Source organism: Xiphophorus maculatus, chromosome 4, assembly GCF_002775205.1.
Source record: "Xiphophorus maculatus strain JP 163 A chromosome 4, X_maculatus-5.0-male, whole genome shotgun sequence".
NCBI classification, from domain to species: domain Eukaryota; kingdom Metazoa; phylum Chordata; class Actinopteri; order Cyprinodontiformes; family Poeciliidae; genus Xiphophorus; species Xiphophorus maculatus.
Genome location: NC_036446.1, coordinates 33,984,638 through 34,006,119, shown reverse-complemented (window position 1 = coordinate 34,006,119; position 21,482 = coordinate 33,984,638). Strand labels below are relative to the sequence as shown.

At 38.4% G+C, this 21,482-nt stretch overlaps 1 protein-coding gene across 3 annotated transcripts; it reads left to right on the top strand.

The window, feature by feature from the left end:
• The first annotated feature begins 3,355 nt into the window (after positions 1–3,355).
• Positions 3,356–19,574, top strand: plekho2 (pleckstrin homology domain containing O2). 3 transcript variants are annotated; one of them, XM_023332903.1, is made up of 8 exons: positions 3,356–3,651; positions 10,919–11,026; positions 12,571–12,720; positions 12,835–12,957; positions 15,285–15,389; positions 16,222–16,320; positions 17,068–17,298; positions 17,428–19,574. In XM_023332903.1, exons 1-8 carry the CDS (start codon positions 3,643–3,645, stop codon positions 18,568–18,570), a joined length of 1,968 nt encoding a protein of 655 aa, XP_023188671.1. In that variant the 5' UTR covers positions 3,356–3,642; the 3' UTR covers positions 18,571–19,574. The 3 variants fall into 3 exon arrangements, with proteins under 3 accessions (XP_023188671.1, XP_023188673.1, XP_023188674.1); XM_023332905.1 differs by lacking the exon at positions 10,919–11,026 and adding an exon at positions 7,426–7,702; XM_023332906.1 differs by lacking the exon at positions 10,919–11,026 and having other exon boundaries at positions 3,358–3,651.
• Positions 19,575–21,482: the final 1,908 nt, after the last annotated feature.

Below are 21,482 nucleotides of genomic sequence, written 5' to 3'. Positions count from 1 at the left end.
CTTACTCTAAACGTAATACTACAGAATGGGCAATTGTAATATTGTGTGGGAAAAATGTCTTACAAAAGTCGGGGACGTACTGATTTAATATATTGATTTAATATCAATATATTCATTGAAGGAAATAAAAGACAACTCACCAGTTTGGATGTGTTTTAAATGCTAAATATCATTTGACAAAATTAACCATAAGTTTTGTTTGTTCTTAAATTACAAAGTAGATGAACACCGCATATTTATTCAGGGTCTAAAATATTTGATACTTTCATCAATCCATGCAAAGTAAATTGGGGTGTCTAATTGAATCAGGGCTTCTCTGTGTTGACTAAACGCCTGGAATATAGAGAAATAACCCTAACCTCCTTACATCAAACTTTTGCTACATGAAACATAGCCTTGTATCCAATGGGGAATTGCTTTGTCTGTTGTTTCAACATTGCCTCACAAACACACAAATTCAGTCCAGAACAATTCCAGTGGCTGTAAATAAGACTTTTTGAAGAGCACTTTTCAAAAACTTTCTTACATTTATATATACATTTCCAAGCCTTTAGAGTGTTTCTGTGCTGTTATGTTGGAGGTACTCAGTGTGATTAATATGCATCATGTTTTTTATTATTATTATTTTTTGCTTTTACTTGAGTAATATTATTATGAAGAGTTGCTACTGTTGCTTAAGTAAAATTTCTGGAATAACTTCACAGAGTGGAAAAACAAACATGTTTTAGGCAAAAATGCACCAGACATATACACACCTGCAGTTTATGTTCAAATGAGACTGTTTGCTATTATATTATAATTTAGTCTGTCTGATTGCATCAATTTAATGATCAGTTGCTCAGTACCTAAGTAGCTTGTTTTTTACCAAATACATTTTTACATAAAGTTCTTACTTGAGTAACTTCCTACTTGGTTGATTTTTATTTTTACTTGTTTGTTTTTTTGTTTGTTTGTTTTTTGTTTTTATTTTTATTTGGGGCAATCTGACAGAAGCGAGGTTGCCATTCACCATTGCCAACAGGTCCCCTGACCACTAGGCCTTCTGACCACCACCAGTAGACAAGGCAGGTGAAGTGTCTTCCCCAATGACACAACGCAGAAGTGGGTGTTGACCTGGCAACCCGCCAATTGCAGGGCAAATTCCTACTACAGTCACCATCATTATCCCAATAAAATGTATCTGTTCGCAGAGGCATACATATATATATATTTTATTATTCCTTTATTTAATCAGGTAAACCCCGTTGAGATCTAGATCTCATTTTCAAGAGGGATCTGAGCAAAAACTTTGCAATACATAGCAACCTGGTTGCAAGAAGCTTTTTACAAATACATTTGAAATGGTTCATATTGCTAAATTGTATCTCAGCCAAAACAAACTTCCTCCCTGCTTGTAAATTCAAGCAGAGGACCTGAAACCTTACAGTACAGAATCCCTGTTTCCCCATCACTGTGCCTGTTTGCTACATCCTAAATATTAATATGGAAAGATGCTTATTGAAATTCTGAGCATCACAAAAAAGCAATTTGAAAGAACTGCAGTAATAAAGAGAACTAAGTTTTACTCAGTTTAGAACAAAGGTGGGAGAGTACTCAAAAACTTTTCTCAAGTAAGAGCAGCACTGCTTCAACAGGCAGCTGTGGTTACTAACCAGTAGCCACCACCAAGCTACACAATAGCTTGGTGGTGGCATCAGCGTGTGAATGCGTGCGTGAATGACTGACTAGTGTGAAGTGCTTTGGGGTCCTTTGGAATTTATAAAATGCTGTACAAATACAAGCCATTTACAATTTTACTATTTTCTAACTTGGGGTTGGGGAAAGAGTGTTGTTTTTTCCTCAGGATGAGTCACAGACATTGTAGAGTAGTTTTTGACGCTAATAATTTAATCAGATTGTTAAGGAACATTCAAAGTGGTAATAACTGAAGTTGTGCATTAACTGTACATCGTTCCTCTTTAGGTCCAAACATAATAACTTCAGTTTTGTTTCTGATCAACTGACAAAAGTTATGGCACATCCAGACATTTATCTGTTCTAAGCATTTGATCTAACAATATTCTTTTATTGAAGGTTATGAAATTAAGTTCACCAGTTTAAGGTTTACCACTACTCTGAATAAGATTATAGGTATTATGCTGCATGCAAACATTTTCAGAAAATACATTTTCATAATAAATAATGAGTCTTTGAATGTAAAATGTTATTGGACCCATTGCAGTTCAGTGTGAAGAGTAGTTCTCTTCCAAACCAAATGCAGTGGGCTTGAATTTGAAACTTAGCCCCACACCACAAACTCTTTCATAAAGACATTATAAAAGGTTTGAACCAGTTAGGGAGGTTTGTCTGGGATCAGTGATATATAAAGTTGATTTTGTGGAGGACCATCTTAATTACTACCATCCTTCCAATAAATGTGAGGAAGAGGTTGCTATAGTGTTAAGTTATATTTGCAGTTCACAGAATTTCAGAGGGTGTGTTCAAGGTTTTCATTCCTGTGTACTTCTGTGATGGACTTCTCTGCATCCTGCCTATTTCCCTTTTTAAAAAGGACAAATTAAAAAAAATGTAATTCCAGGTTAATGGTTATTCTACTCATCACACATACGCTTTTGTATATTATTCACTTTAACCCATTTTTGGGGCTGAAAACCAAACACGGTATGTTAAGACAAATCCATAACCTGTTAAATTCACCTAGGCTGGATTTGTTCATATTTGTCCTAGGAGTTATAAAAATAAATTGGATGCTTTTAACCAACAGATCGATATATATCAAAAAAATATAAAAAGCATTTTTCATTAATCTTATTTCTACAGTCCATGAAGTAATCAAATAATTGTAGCTAACATTCCTATGTTGCTTTCAAGCTTTATTTTTATAATCTGCATTTTGTTCCATTTATGAAAGGATAACACCTGGTTATCACATGCTGGTCTCTGTAATATGTAAAAGCTGCATGTGTTTAAACGGAATAACTGATCGGTTAAGTAACTATCAATTTTTATATGTCAAGGCCAGTCAATCCTATCAGGAAGTTAATTAAACCAGAGCTAATAGCATCTCAGCTTATATTATTTTCTTCTATATTATCTTGATCTTATAGATATTATTAAAATACAGACTTCTATAAATAAATAAATATATAAGTAAATAAAACTTTTAGCTAGAATGCTCACTTCTAGTAAGCTATCTTTGAGAGGAGTGTTTTCTAGAAAGTCCCTGGTGGTTGGTGCTGTTGTTATGGCTGTTATCTGAAACAATCAAGCCGTCGTTCATTTAGATGAGAAAGGAAACAAGTCGCCTGTTAACGTGCTGCGATGGGACGGGGTGCCCTAGCAACCAGATACAGGCTGCTGGCCATGTTGCCCCTCCTCACAGATTCACGAGCGTAAAAACCGGACTTGAACCGGAAACCAAACTTCTTTCTTGAAACTTTTTTCTCCGAGGCAAAAGAGGAAAACCTTTGGTGTCAGACTGCACAGTTCCCCCTTTTCAGCATTTACGACTACTGCTGGAAATGTGTCAGCTGCTCACCAGCAGGCAACCGTTTCACAGCGTTTCTGAGCAGAACACTGAGAGCGACGTCGTGTGATTTTTGGGCTAGTCTGCAGCCACATAACGGACCCTGCTGCTTTATCATGGAAGATGTGAGTACTCGCCTCCTCTACCATGTAGTGATCTCTCTGCTTTAGCGTGTAATCATCCGGGCTGAGACTTTGACGCACTTTGGAGAGATTTGAAAGAATTTGTGTTGGGATGATAGACACCTCAAAAGTTAAACGCACGCACACACATCAGGGCGCGACCAACTTATAGCTGTAAAGTTGGGGCCCAGAGAAGTGAATTCTAATAGGAACCATGTATCCCAGTGTTGTTTGTAGTCGGCTGTTTCCTTTATTTAAACCGACTCACTTTGTGTCACAGAGGGAGCTGCCCACCTGTCAACCTGTTGCATCAGTTCACTGGTAAACTTCCAGACAGGCAGCAGGATCGGAGGAATGCCCGTTTAAAAAGGGAGCATTTTTACTGTGTCGCCGTGTGAGAATGGAAAAACTAGAATCTTTTGCACTTTCGGCTTGAGTTAAACTCCGATTGAGTTGGCATGCAAACTGCCATTTTCAAAGCCCAGCGATTTATTTCATCAGGTGAACTTAGGGGAAGTTTTGTTCCTGCACAAGATGGGGAACCTCGGTTACAGTTGGTGCCAAATACTTCCTAGATTACCCTTCATCAGACACCGTGATGATAAGCACATATATCCGGAAGAGTTGGACAAGTTTTTAAATAAAGCTCCGTGTTTTATTAGTGAACAGCCAAACTGAGATTTGATGTGTTTTGGGACGATATCTGCAGAAGAGCAGAGAACTTGTGGGTTTGTTCTGTTGAATAGAAACTGATGAGCTGCAGGCCACACAGCAACATGACATTTTGAGGAAGCAACTTATTAAAAACGGGAAGTCATGCAGAGACGTACTAGGTTCATTTAGCGTATGCAGTGGGCTGCTTTCATCCACTTTCATGTGCAGAACCACACCCTGAGATGAAAAGTACAGACAGAAACCAACTCCAACAGCATGGAGCTCCCACATTCAAACCCAGGCACAGTTCTTATTCAGCAACTATTTTCTGTTATGCACACTGCTGTGCTAGCAAGGACTGAATGGTGACAGTAACATTTTATCTTGTAGCTTAAAAGCCATTTGACAGAAATGAAAATATCAGCAAGAAAACTGGGAAAACTAGCCCCACCCTCATGTGACACCAGCATTTTGTTCTGATGAACTGATCAAATGATCACTAGTAGGCATAAACACCTCTATAAAAGGAGATGTTCTATTTAGAGCAGGTGTGTCCAAAGTGTGCCTAAGGGGCTATTTGTGTTCCTCAGAATGATAGTCCTGTGGAGAACAATTCAAGAACAGTTCAGATTTGGTGCTCTACAGCGAGGTGACAGACATACCTTTATTTTTAATTGGGGGAAAAATTTTAAATAAGGCCAGGTGTTTCAAAATACTTGTAATTAAGTAAGTATTTCCTAAAATGAAAACAAAAGCTATTCATCTATTATTAACCCTAGCTTTTGCTTTCAGTTTAATATGATATTAAATAAAACCCTTGGGCTCAAGCATGTAATAAACTTGGCAAAATAAAGCAAGTTTATTTACCTCAGAAAAAACAGGTAAATAAAGAAAAAAGAAAAATATTACAGTAAAATTTATTTTGTTCTTTAGTACATAAAGAAAAACAAACAAAAAGCTTTTTGCTTCACTATTTTGGCCTCTGTGGTAAAACCTTTGAAGAGCTTTGAGCATAGAGGCATAGACACGACATTTTGAAAGGCTGCCCTTCTTTCTGAGAAAAGCTATAAAGCCATTTCCAAACATTTTTGAGTTTTATATTCTAATATCAGGAAGATTATTTACAAGTTGGAAACATTCAAGATAGCTACAAATCTTCCTAGGAGTGGCTGTTCTAGAAAAGTTAAAGAAATGATTTTTAAAAAACCTTGAGGTTCCCTCTGAGAGGTTTCCACTCAGAGGGAACCTGAAGTTAATTACATGTGATGTAATTAACATTACATGTATCAAAAAATAACCGTTAACGATCAGAAAAAGCCTGAACCCGTATTTCTGCTCTGGTCTCTTTAAAAAGAACATGACAGCAGCACTGAGACACATGACATATTGAACAGTGAGGTTTGGACAGACGGTACCAGAGTAGGCAGACAATGCACATCAGTAAAAACACCTTGTGAAGCATGGAGGTGGAGGGCTGATGATCTGGGCCTGTTTGTGCAGAAACAGAACCTAACAGCTGAAACTCGGCCCAAACTGGGTTGATAGCTGGATAATAATCGAAAATACAGCAACACATTCCAAACAGAATGAATAAAAATCAAAATAGCAATCCAAAGTCCAACTTTGCTTGATTTGACATTTGACTACTCACAATGAGCCTGAATTGAAACTGTGTGAAAAGGAACTAGTGACAGGTATGTTGGTTCTGAAGAAGAGGAACATTGATTTGGAAGTGTGTTTTACCCAGAAGTTCTCATACATTTATTAATATCTTGGCTTCTCACTTTGAGACTGTTACGGTTTGAATGTTGGACTATTCATTCAGTGCATGTCTCCATAACACTTAATTGATCTTTGGAATGTGGCAAGTCTAACTGATACACTGTGGTGGTTCCCTTTCCCCCAACTCTGCTTTACTTTTTCCCACCAAACGCGATGCGACCCTTCCAGGCTGCTCTTTGTCTCGTCTCTGCAGCGCGCTGACCTGCAGTGCATGGTGTGACGTGTCTGCCTCACTCGTTAGAAAAGAGCCAACAGACTGCCACCCTATGTGTTGGCCAGAAAACAATTAACCCTCTCTTGGGATCAGCCTCTACCGCACAATGGAAGTGTGTGTGCAAGAGGTCTGACTGAGACTCTGCTTCCAGTTTCTGGGAAAAACAAGAGGATGAGCAACATGAACGATCTGTGTCAGAGTCTCTGATTCTAGTCCTGGGTTGAATGGTGCAGGCAAGGAATGCTTTAGTTCCTGTAATGTTTAGTTGATGGAGAGTTAAACACTGGAGTATGAATACACCAGTTAATTAGCGATACAAATGTCCCTTGATAATTTCTGAACAGTGATCAGCAGCTCAAATGCTGAAAACGCAGATCTCCTGGTAAAGATTTGTTAGAAAATACAAAATACTAAAAGAAACAGGTTTTGGATTGCTGTAGAATAATCAGACACTGAAAAACTTGTCATCTAAACCTCTAATTACAACGCTCTCATCCAGTGGGGGAAAATACATTGTGCAAAATCAGCTTTAAATAAAATCAGCAGTGAGACAGTTATTGCTAGTCCTGCACATAATACCTTTTTTAACCTCTTGTTTGGCTGTCTGACAGCCTTCTCCTGCAACATCTCCAAAAGTTGGAGCACACTTTTGGAGATGTTTTTAAGAAGTGTTTCTTAGATGCATTTATGGAGTAATGGTGAAACCAACATGTTGCTTTCTGCCCCAGTGCTTACCTATCTATAAATATTCGACAGATCAAATCAAGCTTGTTCCAATTTAGGCCAAGTCAACAAAAAATACTTATTATTAAACTCTGACAGGGAAAAGTTCTGTTTTTATTTATTTGTGCTTATAATATTGTTTGTAAAAGCAATATGTTGTGATAGTTGATTTAGAACCAAAAGGAGCTTCACAATATTGCATAGTACATTTTGCTAACAGAAGTTATTAAAATAAACACTTGCATTTTGACTGAATAATAGTGACCACTTGCATGTTCATGTTTAAATCTGGAAATTTTGCACGTGTACACAACGATGGAGGGCAAAAAGACTGTTCTTTTACATGCCATCCAAAGCCGCTCTGCCATGGTAGGACAATTCAGTGTGTTTTTGTGTTTTTTCAGTGCAGCCCCAGCTGAAAACCCACAGCTGTGAGGACAGAACCGAACCCAGAACCTTCTCTCTCTGAAGAACCTCAGGGATTATTAACACAATGTTTTGGAATATGATTGGATTTGAGCCTGTCAGCTTCCGGTGGCTCTCTTTCTGCTCCAGTAACTGAAGCTAGTGGTTATGATGTCATCCACTGGTTTTCATGTTCCTGAAGAACTCAGCATTGTACTGACCTTTGACACCTCTGAGTATAATCTCTGGGTCCTCTACTCTCCTATGCCAGTCAGAGTAAGTCTGACAACGTAGGTAACTTTTTAACCATATTTAGCTGTTTTTCTGATGCCATAAGCCTTTTGAAGGTTGGGAGGCAGAATGGACAGCTGAGTCTTAGTGAGCACATCAGATATTCTGTAACTCATCCAAGGTGGTTCAGCGGTGGTAAAGGGGTGTGTGTGTGTTGGGGGGGGAGGGGGGTTGGTGGAGTGACTGTCAAACGACCTTGAAATTATCAATGCAGGAAACCAACAAAGCAACAACAAGCTCACAGAAACCCTCCACTGAGCTTCTTTTCAGACAAAAACTTCATGACAGACAAACAGGAAAGAGTAAGAGTAGCACTACTTTAGCATAGTTTTGCTTAAGTAATTACTGATGTAAGAGTAAAAAAACGTATTTGGCAAATAGTCAACTCAAGTACTGAGTAAATGATCAAAACATCAGTTATTTAATGTTTAAAAATTACATCATCAGATAGAGCAAAATTATGTGGGAATTTTGGTATTTTCAGGACAGAAATACAAATAATTAATATAAATATTTACAAAATAATAAAATTATGCAAAATAAATATTTTTCCAAATCCAGTTCATTAAAAAAACCCAAACAAAACCTGCAGGTGTGTATCTGTCAGGTGAATCTTTGGTTAGAACAAGCTTGTTTTTCATTCAGTGAACTTAAGTAGAAAGGATAAGTACAGTATAGTAAAAATATTCCTAAAAGCAAATTTTCCCCCAAATAACTTACTCACATAAGTGTAACTGAGTAATTTTCAACTCTGCTGACAGGACATGCTACTGTTTGTCATTTAGACAGTTAGTGCTGGTTCCTATCAGCTGACTGAAAGTGTCTCTATCTGTCACCAACACAACATCATCCAGCCTCATTCATCCCATCTTTACATTCACTTCAATCAATCAATCAATCAAATTTTATTTGTATAGCACATTTCAGCAGCAAGGCATTTCAAAGTGCTTTACATTCACATCTCAGTCAGGTGACTAAAGAACTGCAGCCTTTACCAGAATGTTTGGGAGGGAGGATCAGTGCCCCCAGTGCACCGCTGCTCTTCTTAAATGTTTCTTCACTGATGTTGCACTGTTCCAAAAATAGATTTCCTTCCTGACTAGTTGATCTGTGACAAACCACAACACCAACTACCTGATGAGGTTAGTGCTTTTGCTTTGAATATTTTACCACGTCACAAAGTTTTACTGGTCAGGAAGAGGCCGAGGCCATATTTCACACACACACACGCCCCCACATGCACGCACACACACACGGTTTCATTGCGAATGAAAGGGGAATTTTTGATGATGCATTCTATTTCTTTATATTGTATGTGGGTCAAGCATGATTTCTGGTGACCTCAGTGTCTTTTCTCTGATTGGGAGCCATGTTCTTTCTCCCTGGAATTGTTTAGTATTTATTGCTGCACATTTGGCTACATTAATACACATCACTGACACAAAGCAGGAAGTTGATCTGAAAGATGAACTGTAACATCTCTACAAAACAGGAAGTCAATATAAAAAAATAAGTTTAGCATCTTCCCACTTTATGAATTTTCTATTGTGTTTCTACTAAAGAAATGCAGTCACTGGAACAGTGTTGTAACATATACAGTAGGTATAGTGTTTAAATCCTGCCTGACTGCCTCAGGTTTGCATGTTTTTTCTGTTCATGCATGGGTGCTGTTACTGTCATTTTGGGTTAATTGGTCAGACTTCTGTCAGGTGTCTGCCAGCAGGATTGCCGGTGCCGTTTATTTCTATGCTGGGCTGTAATAGGCTGGTCCAGGTGGTACCCTCCCTCTGTTCCTGCTGGAGGTCCACTCTATGTCATGATGGACACCCAGTGGCAAGTGTAATACATTCACCAGCTTTGTATTATTCTGCAGATCCTTATCTACAAACAGGCATCCAAGAAGTGATTGGTCAATGGTTTAAGATATTCTGTGTCCACTTGTTGAAATAAAACAACACCAGATGTGTGAACTTGATGATAACAGAAAATGGGTTGAAAAACAACACCCTACACATTTTTAAGTGTAGGGTTAGTTTATAGAAAATGATGAATTAATAGGCACTCTATTTCTGGTTATTAGCCATTAATTACAATCTCATTTTGCCATGTTTTTAGTGTATCTAAAATAGTGGATTGATGTAAAATCTGGTTCTTGAAGTAACCTGCATACCCATAAATTTAAAACGCATTGTTGTTGTTATTTATTTTCAGTTTTTACTGCATCTGAAGCTTTTGTCTGGCAGGAATTGTCAAAACTCCTGGATGACCAGCAGCTTTTGTTCCACATGATGTTATTAACATTTTACCAGCATTATTGGTGAGGCTTCTCAACACTTCAAGGCATTCTGGAGGGGAGTCTGCTGCAGTGAGCTGGGCAGGTCAGCAGGAGGATCAATGAGCTCCAGATGTTTGCTGACCTAAACCTTCATTAGAAACACATGTCCGCTGCTGAACCCTGCTCTCTGTTTGCTCCTCCTTTAGAAAGGGTTACACCCGTTAGATTTGCTTCACGGTTTCACTGCACAACTGCTTCGGCGCTCATTTTAGTACTCACCACAACACCACAGACAAGACAGAAAAACGTCTGTGGCTAGCTGTATATCTAGAGGTTGGTTAATGCTTGAGCGCAGAGTGGACTTCCTGTGTTTTGACCAAAAATGTGATGTGTGATATCACTTCTGAAGAGTTTTGGTAATCAACCAGAGTTTGACTAATGGTTGCTGTTTTGCACCACTGTGTTCGCTATGATGACTTAGTAGGTTGCATGGTCAGCATGTCCAGGACTGATGCAGTGTCCTTCCTTACTGACCGGAGGCTCTTCTGGATCCTCCAGCTCTAGTTTTGGGATGCCTCTCCTCCCTGCTTGGTGTCCCTCTCTGCTGCGGCTGCAATGCTGTTCACCACGCTGAGGAACACTCATACTTACAGTAAAAGTGGAAAATTGTAAGACGACCTAATGCCAAAAAGATATATACCCTTTGGAAGTTCCTAAAGGAGAAGCAAAGTCTGAAGATTCGCAGACATCTGCACCTACTGGTGGGGTAGTCATCAAAGAGAAGGAGTGTGTGGCTAAAATAGGAATTACATATATAAAATAACTGCACTGAATTAAATTGAATTAGAAATGCAGAAAATCTTTATCTACCTGTTATATGACCCAATGATCTGGTCAGAGAGCTCTTTGCTTCCTCATACTTCCAGCATTGTGGGTCGCTGTTGGTCAGCCAGCTCAGAGGCTCAGTCCACCAGTCTACATTCTGGCTGTTCTGTTTCTCCTTTGTGCTTCAGCATGAAAGTCCCAGTATCAGGGTGAGTCCTAAACTGTTTAAATATGGTTCCCAGAACCTTTCAAAATTTCAAGCCCATCTTATAATTCACTGTAATATCTAATCTACACCATAGCTCATTTGCCCTGAAGACTTAGATAGTGGTGTACAGGAGACACTACATTTAATTTCCTGAGAAGGTTTGTCAGCATGTGGCTAAACCACAGCATTGCATAGTTACTAACAGATATTTGCTGCTCACAAATACTTATGATAGCATTGCTTAATAAACATAGATGGAGATATAAAGCTAATAGAGTTCCAGACATTGGACCACATCAAGCCACTAACACAACTGTAGCTGTGTTCAGTTTGTCCACTCATTTCTTCTGTTATTTACCAGGTTGGAGTGAAACCATTAGCTAGTATTAAGCTGTCCTGCTCTAACTTGTCATCCAGAGTATTCTGACTGGAACTGTAGAGCTTAATATTTTTTACTTGTCCCGCTTGGATATAAAGGATCAGGGAGATTTTCGGGAAAATGTATTTTAACTAAACTCTATTTAAAGATACCCTGAATAGTATATATATATACATGGTGAACAACTCCATGGAGTTGTTTTCAAACTCCACTGAAGTGTATTTCACACTTCAGGTTGCAACAAAACACACTATAAGCCATCTTTACAGTGCAACACTTTTGGTGACTTCACTGCAATTCCAATAAAAGTTCACTGCAATTCCAGTGAAATTCCACTGTGGCTCCAGTAAAAGTGCACTGCAATTCCAGTGAAATTCCACTGCAATTCCAATAAAAGTTCACTGCAATTCCAGTGAAATTCCACTGTGGCTCCAGTAAAAGTGCACTGCAATTCCAGTGAAATTCCACTGCAATTCCAGTGAAATTCCACTGCAATTCCAGTGAAAGTTCACTGCGATTTCGCTGAAATTGCACTGTGGCTCTGGTGAAATTTCGCTGCGATTCCAGTGAAATTCCACTGCGGCTCCAGTGAAAGTTCACTGCATGTTCCAGTGAAAATCCAGTGAATTTACGGTGAATTCACTGGAAGGTGAATTAATTAAAACGTACAGTAAATGCACTGTGCATTTATCTATTTATCACTGTTCATCAGTGTCTTTTTGAATTTTGAAATTTATATATATTTATTCATATATATGAATCACATGTCACATCTGAAGTCATTTCCTCCATAATTTTGTTGTTTGCATTTGAAATCAAAATTGACATAAACAGTCTTAAACAATCTTGCCAATACATTTTTGGCATTAATCTGAGTTTAACTGTAACTCAATGCTCCAGGTGTATCAACAATGGTTTTAAATAATAGTTTCCATTTTCCAACATGCAGATCCTCCAGATTGGGTCTAGGAAATCCAAGAGGTTCATGCTTGAAATCTGGAGCAAACCAAAAATGCAGTTGTAAGAGGTTGATTTAATTGTGAAATATTCAGCTCTTTAGTCACACAACAGGAATAGAGTGCATTCTGCCTCTATGTTTAGCTGCATTTGCACTCTGCTAGTCATCTGATGTGTATGTGTGACTTCCTTCCTCTGTATCATTGCAGGGTACAAAGGAGGACACTGCCCAGCAAAATAAGCCAAAGTTCCTGAGTAAGGCTGGTTGGGTGAAGAAGGCCCATGGCCGCCTGCTGACGAGCTACAAAGACCGCTACCTCCATGTGGAGAAGACCGAGGTTGTGGTGTATGAAAATGAGGTACAATACAGCAGTGGCCTGCTTCAGTGTTGTCACATGACCCCAAAGATGTCATTATTCTTTGGGTGACCCTGCTCCAGATTGGTCCATACAGAACTTTACTTTGTGTTCCAGGATCTGCAGAACTGCCTGGAGCGGCTGGACTTGGAAAACTATGAAACATGCCATGAATTGAAGAGTACCTTCAAGAAGAAGCATAGACTGATTCTGATACGGTCTCCAAAGTCTGGAAACAAGGTGAGCTAAGACACACTTTAAGAGGATGTTCAATGGAAGAAAGACCGGTTCATTTATTTATTCAGAGCACCAGTTAACATGGTAATAAGTTCTTGCAGTGTGTAACATGTTGTGTAGGCCATTTTCATTGGGTGTGGCATATTTAAAGCATCCAGTTTGAATTCTGTTCCAAAACCTTAGGTGAGGAGATCTTGGTGGTGCCTCCATATTTACTTTTTAAGAAACTGATTCTATCTAGCAACTGGTCCTTAGTCCAGACATATTAAGAACACATGGAATTGTTGTCAAATTCCTGCAACTGCTTCAGTGTTGCTTCAATGTTGTGTAGGCCTCTTCACCAATAGTTGATGACGATCTGTATTGGTTCATGGTATTTAGTGTATCTAGAATGGTGATGAACTGAAGCATCATCAGTCAGCTGATAGTTGACTGTTAGAACAATAACAGTCAACTATTAGACAGAAACAACAATGATGTATTGTGATTTAAAATGAATGAGACAATTGTAATAACGGCAACAGTTTGTAAATTATGACATCGTTCAACATTTTATTTAATTAAATTAGAGATATAAAGTCTTTATATCTTTAAGTTATAAATGATTTAGAACTTAAAGATATAGTATTACAATAAATTATTGAACATTTGAATCATTCAACATATTAAAATGTTCAATTATTATTGGCTAAATATGTATACAATATGACACGTCATTTCTTCCAAGTCTAAATCAATTCTCAGTTCTTTTGCCCCAAGGTAGAGTTTAGTCTTTAAAGAAAATACATTTATTCTCATCTAATCAACAACATCAAGGTCACCTCTAACTCTGTCACTGTGTTTAAAACTTATTTAATTATATTATTTTGAAAATTCAACAAATTTAATTTTTACCCTATTGGAAATAGGCAAAATAAATCTAGAAAGATGATAAAACCTATGAATGTTTCATTTTTGAATTAATTCATTAATTTCTTTTTGTCTTTACGATAACCATTGTTCATCCCTGTTGTCATATTGTTCTCTCCTTTATTGTATATTGCACTACATATGGTTTGGAGAGTATTTTCCTCCTCACTGACCCGGCAAAGTTTTATGAAGTTTGGGAAAACATTTAACAAATCAACATTTAATTGATTTATTAAATGTTTGTTATGCAGGTTGAGAAGAGAGGAAGGGAAAGAACAGATAAAATGGAACAATCTGACACCACTGAATTATCTGTTGTCAAGCCAATCGCTGAGCTAAAGCTAGAAACACCTGCAGCCTCAGCTACACCTGGAGATACAGCTTCAACATCAAAACATAGCAAAACACAATGAAACAATAACCTGTTTTATCCTAAACTAATATTCTCTGCCCAGACACAACCTCTTACAGTGAACCCTTGTGATGAACAGGAGCACATTGAGATCAGTAGCTTCTCATGAACTCTTCACATGGCGTTTTCGTCAGGCAGTGGAAGGAAAAGTCTTTTAGGATTAGAGACAACCTGTCTTTTCTCAGAGAATATTTTCTGCCAAGATTCATCTGGCAGAAATGAAGCCAGTGTTTTTTCTTTGAAAATGCAGTGTTTTTACTCAGCCAGCAAGATCGAGATATTCTGGGTGCACACTCCCAGTGCAGCCAGTGGAGAACTGCAGGCAAAGAGAAAGACATTGCATATGACATCATTGTTCATGTGATTCCTCCTTCATGTTCTCTGTGTAGTTCAGTCCGTATTTCATCCCATGGCTCTACCCAACTATCCAAACTTGGCCGAATATCTGATTGACACAATCAGAATGTGTGTTGCTGCAAGTCTGACCCAATGGGCAGCTCCATATTGTCTGTTACCTCAAATAAATGTAAGTGGTATCAACCTGAATTAGCTTATGATCAATAAAAACAGTTGTTGTGGATAGAGGCTGCTGAAAATGCATTTTCCACAAATTAATGATGCTACTATGTAGTTTCTAATCACTGCTGGGTTACCTGCTCGGTAGATGAAGATGCAAAATTGGCAAATATCAAACTTAATACAGCTGGTTGTCTCATTTGTGTTCTTGCTAGAATACTGAAAGTGAGTGAATGCAACCAAGGCTTCTGTTGTTTCATCTGAATGATCAGGATGTGAAGAGCTACTTGGCTGCCTGTACCTTTCTCCAGGGTAACCCTTCTGTGTTGTAGGGCTGAATGGTGGCAGTAGAAAAACCCTCCTGGAAGTGTCCCAGCTGCAGCAGTGTGTTCCTTACATCATGCTGCTGTGCAGTTTCAATTCCCCTTCTAAGAAACAGTGGAATAGCTTTGGAATTAAATGTAAAGAGGTGCCTGCTTTATGCCACTGGCAGATCCATGATGTGAAGTTCCAGACTCAGACTGTAGAGGAGAAGGAGGCCTGGATCAAAGCACTCAGTGATTGCATCAGCCGAGCTAAAAACAAAGTCTTTGATGAGGTAAACAGAAATCTCTTGTGAGGGATGCTTATTTACAGTACCTCCATCTTTATCTTTTAGCTTTGCCTCCTAGCAATCTGTTCCCATCCCCACTTATCTGTAATCGCAGCTGATGGATGCATATCCTTCTCAACTACTCCATAAACACTATCTTCTTCATCTATTGCCCAGTCATCTCTAACTTGCCTCTCAAGCTGCTCCAACTGAGCTGTCTCTCACATCATTTCTAGTCCTGTTCATTTTGTCACCAAAGCATCTCCACTTCTGCCTTCTTTCTGTTAGTTAGAAACAGAAAGAAGGATACACTTTCCTAATCATAGTAAAATGTTATTTTTTGTATTGTGATATATAAAAAATACAAGTGTTGGAAATGGGTGTACAACAATAATAGAGAAAATAAAAAAGAAAAGGAGAAATAGGAGAAGAGTCCAGTATGGCACTTAGGTACTTCTAGTGTTGTTGATATGATAAAGGAAAAATGAAGGTAATGTTAAAATTACTGATCAAATAATATAGCATTACTACTGCTAAGTAATGTAAGAAAAGCTAACATTGTTATTGCTTTATTATTAGTTGATTTTTGTTTGTTTGTTTTTGTTTTGTTTTAGTAAAATGTTCTTGCACCAGTTCTTCTGTCACAAATATTTTGTCTCCATCCACTCCACCCTCACTACCCGTTCTTCTTCCACTCCGTTGACCCCTGCTGCTTAAACTCATCCACCATGCATCTTGTTGCTTCACTATCCCACTTCTCTGTTGCTCTTATTCACATATCTTTTTATTTACCTTCTATTTGTCTTCGAAAATTTAGAATTTGGCATGTTTATTATAGGTGAAAGTTGATGAAAGCAGCAATTTAGAGCATATTACCCGAACAAGACCTCAAGGAAACCGCAACCGGCGCCCACCAACCAGGATTCACATGAAAGAGGTATGGACTCGCACTGTAAAGATGGACTCTTTCATCAAAGTGCAAATTAAATTCTTGTTCTCCAGTGTTTTCTAGAATCATAAGACATAAATTAAAAAAAAGGTTTAGACCACATAGCTGGTCTCTGCCAAAAGGTTTGGCCCTGATCCTGCACATAGCTATTTAACATACTGAGAACATACCAAAGTCATGAATGCCATCCATCTATGCATTTTCTTACACCCTTATCCCAATGGGATGGGGAGGGGTGCTGGTGCCTATCGTTAGCGGTCAATGGGTGAGAGGCGGGGTACACCCTGGACAGGTTGCCAGTTTATCGCAGGGCAACACAGAGACAGACAGGACAAACAACCATGCACGCCCACACTCACATCTAAGGATAATTTATACAGTCATGTTTTTGGACTGTGGGAGGAAGCCGGAGTACCCGGAGAGAACCCACGCATGCACACGCAGAACATACAAACTCCATGCAGAAAGACCCTAGACCAGTAATCGAACCCAAGACCTTCTTGCTGTATGGCAACAGTACTACCAACTGTGCCACTGTGCAGCCCATTATATGTTTTGAATTCACAAGGACACTAAATCCATGAAAAAAACGTATCTCTACTCCTGAAACCGTTGAGGTATTCATTTGCCTGTTAATGTGATATTTCCTCCTGATATTTCACTCTTTGGAAATATTTATAGCACATAGTTTAGAATTTGCAGTGTTCTTAAAGCTTGTATTGTGTCCTGCTCTAGGTGGCAGAGGTGTCCTCCGATGGTCTCCTGCGTTTGGATCTTAATCTTGAGGATGCTGTGATGCCTAATGGGACAGATACTGCTAAAACAGACAGTACTGAAAGTCCTGAAACAGTGTTGACAACAGATGAGGAGAAGAAACCCATCAAACCTCCCATGCCTCCCACCAAGGAGGCTAAATCCAGTGTTGTACCTGAGAATGAGCCTAATAAAAAAGATGAAAAAGAAAAGGTTTGTTCATATGTTCCAAGCAGAAATACTATATACTATGTATCTATACCATATAATACTACTACATACAATTGTCTCAAAGTAAATTTGAATATAATGGTCTATAAAACCGATTTCATGTTTTTCAAGGTCGTGAAACCGCCAATGCCTCCATCAAAAGAATATAAACCCAGTGTTACACCTTGGGAGGTGATTTTACAAGATGAAACTACTGATGATAAGAAAAACACAAACCCACCACCAACACCTCCCAATAAGCCCAGCTCTGGTGGGTCATTGAGCAACCCTGTAGAAGTGTTACCAACCTCACCAAACCACCAACCCCCAACACCACCGTCCAAGGACATGAAACCTTCGCAAATGGTTGTGGAGCCCAAACAACAGACACAAGATACAGCTACTGAACAAAGTGAGGACGAAACAGCAATGATCAATGATGAGGTAGACCAGTCTGAGGAAACTGTCCAAAATCGTAAACCCAAAATGACCTCTAACAAACCCAAAGTTCTGGCAGAAGTTCTGTCAGCTGTCACTCAGCCAGAGGGATCACACTCCACTGCTTCTGATACCTCAGCACGTTCTCTTAAAGGAGAGGAGGCTTCACTGCAGAGCGTCCCCTCAGTAGTTGTCTGCACAGACAACCCACTCACTGAGACCCTCAACCTGAGTCCGCTTCTCCACCACCTGCCAGGAGAAAAAAAAAAGAAGGCCGAGGAGAAATCTGTAGACAGTGGTCAGCACTCTGACGATGAGAGTGAAGGCTCGGTGAGTGAAGACACGCTGGCAGCTTCCACGGCTGCTCTCCATGGAAGCCATGCTGGCCTGGATGTGTTGGATGGCACTGAAGATGAAAGGGAAATCTCTGTTAACTTAAGGCCATCAGCCAGTCTTCAGGTTAAACCAGATGTCACTCCCTGTCGGCGCTCAGAGCCTTTCCAGAAACCTCTCAAATCGTCAATCAAGGCCAGGTCTGCATCAATCGGAGATCTACTGTCCGACTCCCTGGGCTCCGGTCAGCTGAAAACCACCTGCAAAGCTGAAAATGAATGGAGCATATCACCCTTTCAAAATTCTGTAACAAAGCTTGAGACCGAAGTGGCTCTGGAGATGAAAAATACAAGTGAGCTCCTCAGTCAGGCTCAGGAGAGAAGTTACGCTGAGGTAATGCCGGAGGATCTGCTTGCTAAAGCTCTGGAGAAGCTCCAGAGGGCTGACTGCGTCCTCAGAGAGGTCAAGAAATTGAAAATTACAAAGAAGAGGATGAGCTGGTAAATAAGTAACAGCCAATCAACTAGGAATTAACTGATTGGACAGTTATTCTCTGGTCAAAGGATGCAAACCCAAAACATTTAAAAAGGATTAAGTTGGTTTGGGAGCATAAAACTCTGGTCTTTCTATGGAACTGAGATTGACCTGCATATTTTGCTGTTAGATATTGGCTGACAGTCTTCTGAAGTTGGGTTAAACTCATTCAGTCTACTTAGATATGAAATAAATAAGCCCTTATGGAAAAAAAACAAGTTAAAGATGGTTTTTACTGGATGTGTTAGTATTTTACTGAAGACAGTTTGGTAAACTAGCATAGGTCAGGTTGGAGGAAGTAGTCCTTTAGTGGGCAAATGTATCTCTTTTTTAACAGATAGAGCATCCCATGCAGCTTCTTATAATCAATACAGTACCATTCTTTGCACATTTACTGCTTCAGTTCATTTTGCTAAATCATAACCTGAAAGAAAAGAAGATTTCTTTTAACAGCAAATTAAGAAAAATGTTATGATTTCCTCTGGGAACCTTAGCTTTTCTTTCAGATACATACACTGTTTATTTGAGGGAGTGTATGATGTATATACTTGATCATTTTTCTGCAGCATATGTTTTATTGTTGATAGTGGAATTAAAATGCACCTATATAGCTCAGGAGTGTTCAGACTAACTACATGAATAATGCAAATAAAAATGTTTCTGTTTCACATAAAGGGATCAGTTTTTAACAGTAATATATATTTTTGTACTGGTATTGTACTTTGCACAGAGCAAAGCTCACTTTAACCCATTTTATAGTTTAGTCCTTCATAAAAATGAAATTTATGAACAATTTCTTCCATCATAATCTAAACAGATACATTTCTATTCAGTACATTCTTACCAGAAAACAATTTTAAATATGTCTCAACATATGTATGTAAGAATATTTTCTAATAATGGTTTTGTACACTGATTAAAAAAAACTTTTGATAATGCTGATGCTAATAAACCAGGAGAAGCATTTTTCCTTATGTCTTGTTCTTTAATTGAGCTGCACTGGAGTTTTCTGTGTGAAATTCAGTCAGTTGAATTTCAGTCTTTAGTTACTGTATCACATGCACAAAAAGAAAATAGATTTCTGCTTAAAGTGAGTGAAGATGCTCAGGTTGTAGCATCACGAACCATTGACTTGACTCTAGAATATTTGCTCTTACTGCCGTGTCCTGTAAGACATTCCTGCTTTAAGAACTACAAGCTGTCTGACCACTGTTCCAAATGTGACAACTTGCTGTTTGTGTTTTTCCATTTGGAATTAAGATGTAAAGAGTCAGTGGACCAGCATGGTCAACAGAGCCTTGTCCTCTAAGAGTGTAGCCTCATGTTGAATGTTGTCTCTTGATTTAATTAGACCCAGACTGAGACTCTGTTTATGAGTCTAACCTGCTCTGAGGTTAGAGTTTCTAGTTGGTTGATGGGAAGTTCTTCTGATTGTTCAAGAAGAAAAGCCTTCTTCAAGTTCACTTTACAACTGAGACATAAGAAAACCAGTTGAAGTGATGTTCCATAGGAATTATTATAAAAGTAAAATAAACTACGTTTTCTGTTTAAAGTGTGTAACTAGATGTTCCAAGGTGTTAAATGTTGCTGTTGGGGTTGAATTAGACAATCAGCCCTGAGTCAGCTCTAAAAGTCACAGACATGAAGTAGGAGGATGTGTAACAATTTTAAAAAGGCAAATTCAGTTTAGGCTTTTAGAAAAGTTGTTGAAGTTTGGAATAGGAAGGAAATCATCCGAATTATTAATTATTATTACTACAATCCATGCAAAATGCTCTTATATGAATCAAAAGATAGACTTGAAATCAACTTAATTGGAAAATATTTTGGTGTGTAAGTTTAATAAACACAACTCATTATGGGATGCTAATATTAATCAGAATGGAACAGTAATACATTAATAGACAATAAAAATATTACCTGTGTAAATGATGGGAGGAGCAAAGGAGTTAATATGGAAATGGGTATGGAATAAACAACTGATCAGTTGTCCTTGAACAATTGATCTCAGTCAGTTGTTCACAGGTAGAAATACAAAACTCAATTTAAGGGAATTTAAATGACAAATGTGTGATAATCCTTACATGTGGGAAAACAGAAATAAAATACCCATTAAAACAGAGAGAGAGAAAGAGATCATTTCACATCTGGGATCTGGACACACTGAGCTAAACGGGACTCTGTTCATTTTAAGGAAAGACACACATTTGTAAAGATACAATACAGAACAATTAGACTGATAGAAGTATGAGGAACAAATGAAACAATGGATTCAAAACCTAAACAGAAACCAGACAAAACTAGCTTTAATTGATTTAGTCATAAATCCTTTAAGAGATTAAAATTATTAGCAGAAAATATTTCCGTAACTTAGATTTAAGGGACTTCTATGACAATGTAGTCCAGCTGTAGGTGGTGGTAAGCCAAGCTGTTGTTTTCCCACTGCAGATAAACAGCAGGAAGAAGCAGCAGCAGCTGCTCACCATGTTTGTGGAAAAATTTATATTATTTATAGCATATGTGATTAATTGCACATATCAAGCTAAGCACAAAACAGAAAAGATTAAAATAATAGTAAGAGGAGCTGAAAAGTTTTTGGGGTTTAGGGAAAGATCTTTGGAAGATATTAATAAAAGGTTGGGATCAGATGGGATACCAGGAGCCCCCGGTGATAAAAACATATAATATTGCAGAAGTTTAATTGCAAACGACAGGAATTTAAAAGATATATAGATGGACTTGAAGAAAACCCAGAGATTATATGTATACAGAAAACGTGGCTAAAACCAAATCTAGATTTTGTTATAAAAGGATATAATAGTATAAGAAGGGACAGAGAAGAGGGAAGTGGAGGAGGGTGTGGGATTTTTGTAAAGCAGAGA

Bases quoted from the DNA above. Each gene is read 5' to 3' on its own strand.
- plekho2 (XM_023332903.1), top strand. The intron at 11,027-12,570 runs GTGAGTCCTAAA...GTATCATTGCAG, and splicing joins ATGAAAGTCCCAGTATCAGG to GGTACAAAGGAGGACACTGC. The intron at 16,321-17,067 runs GTATGGACTCGC...GTCCTGCTCTAG, and splicing joins CCAGGATTCACATGAAAGAG to GTGGCAGAGGTGTCCTCCGA.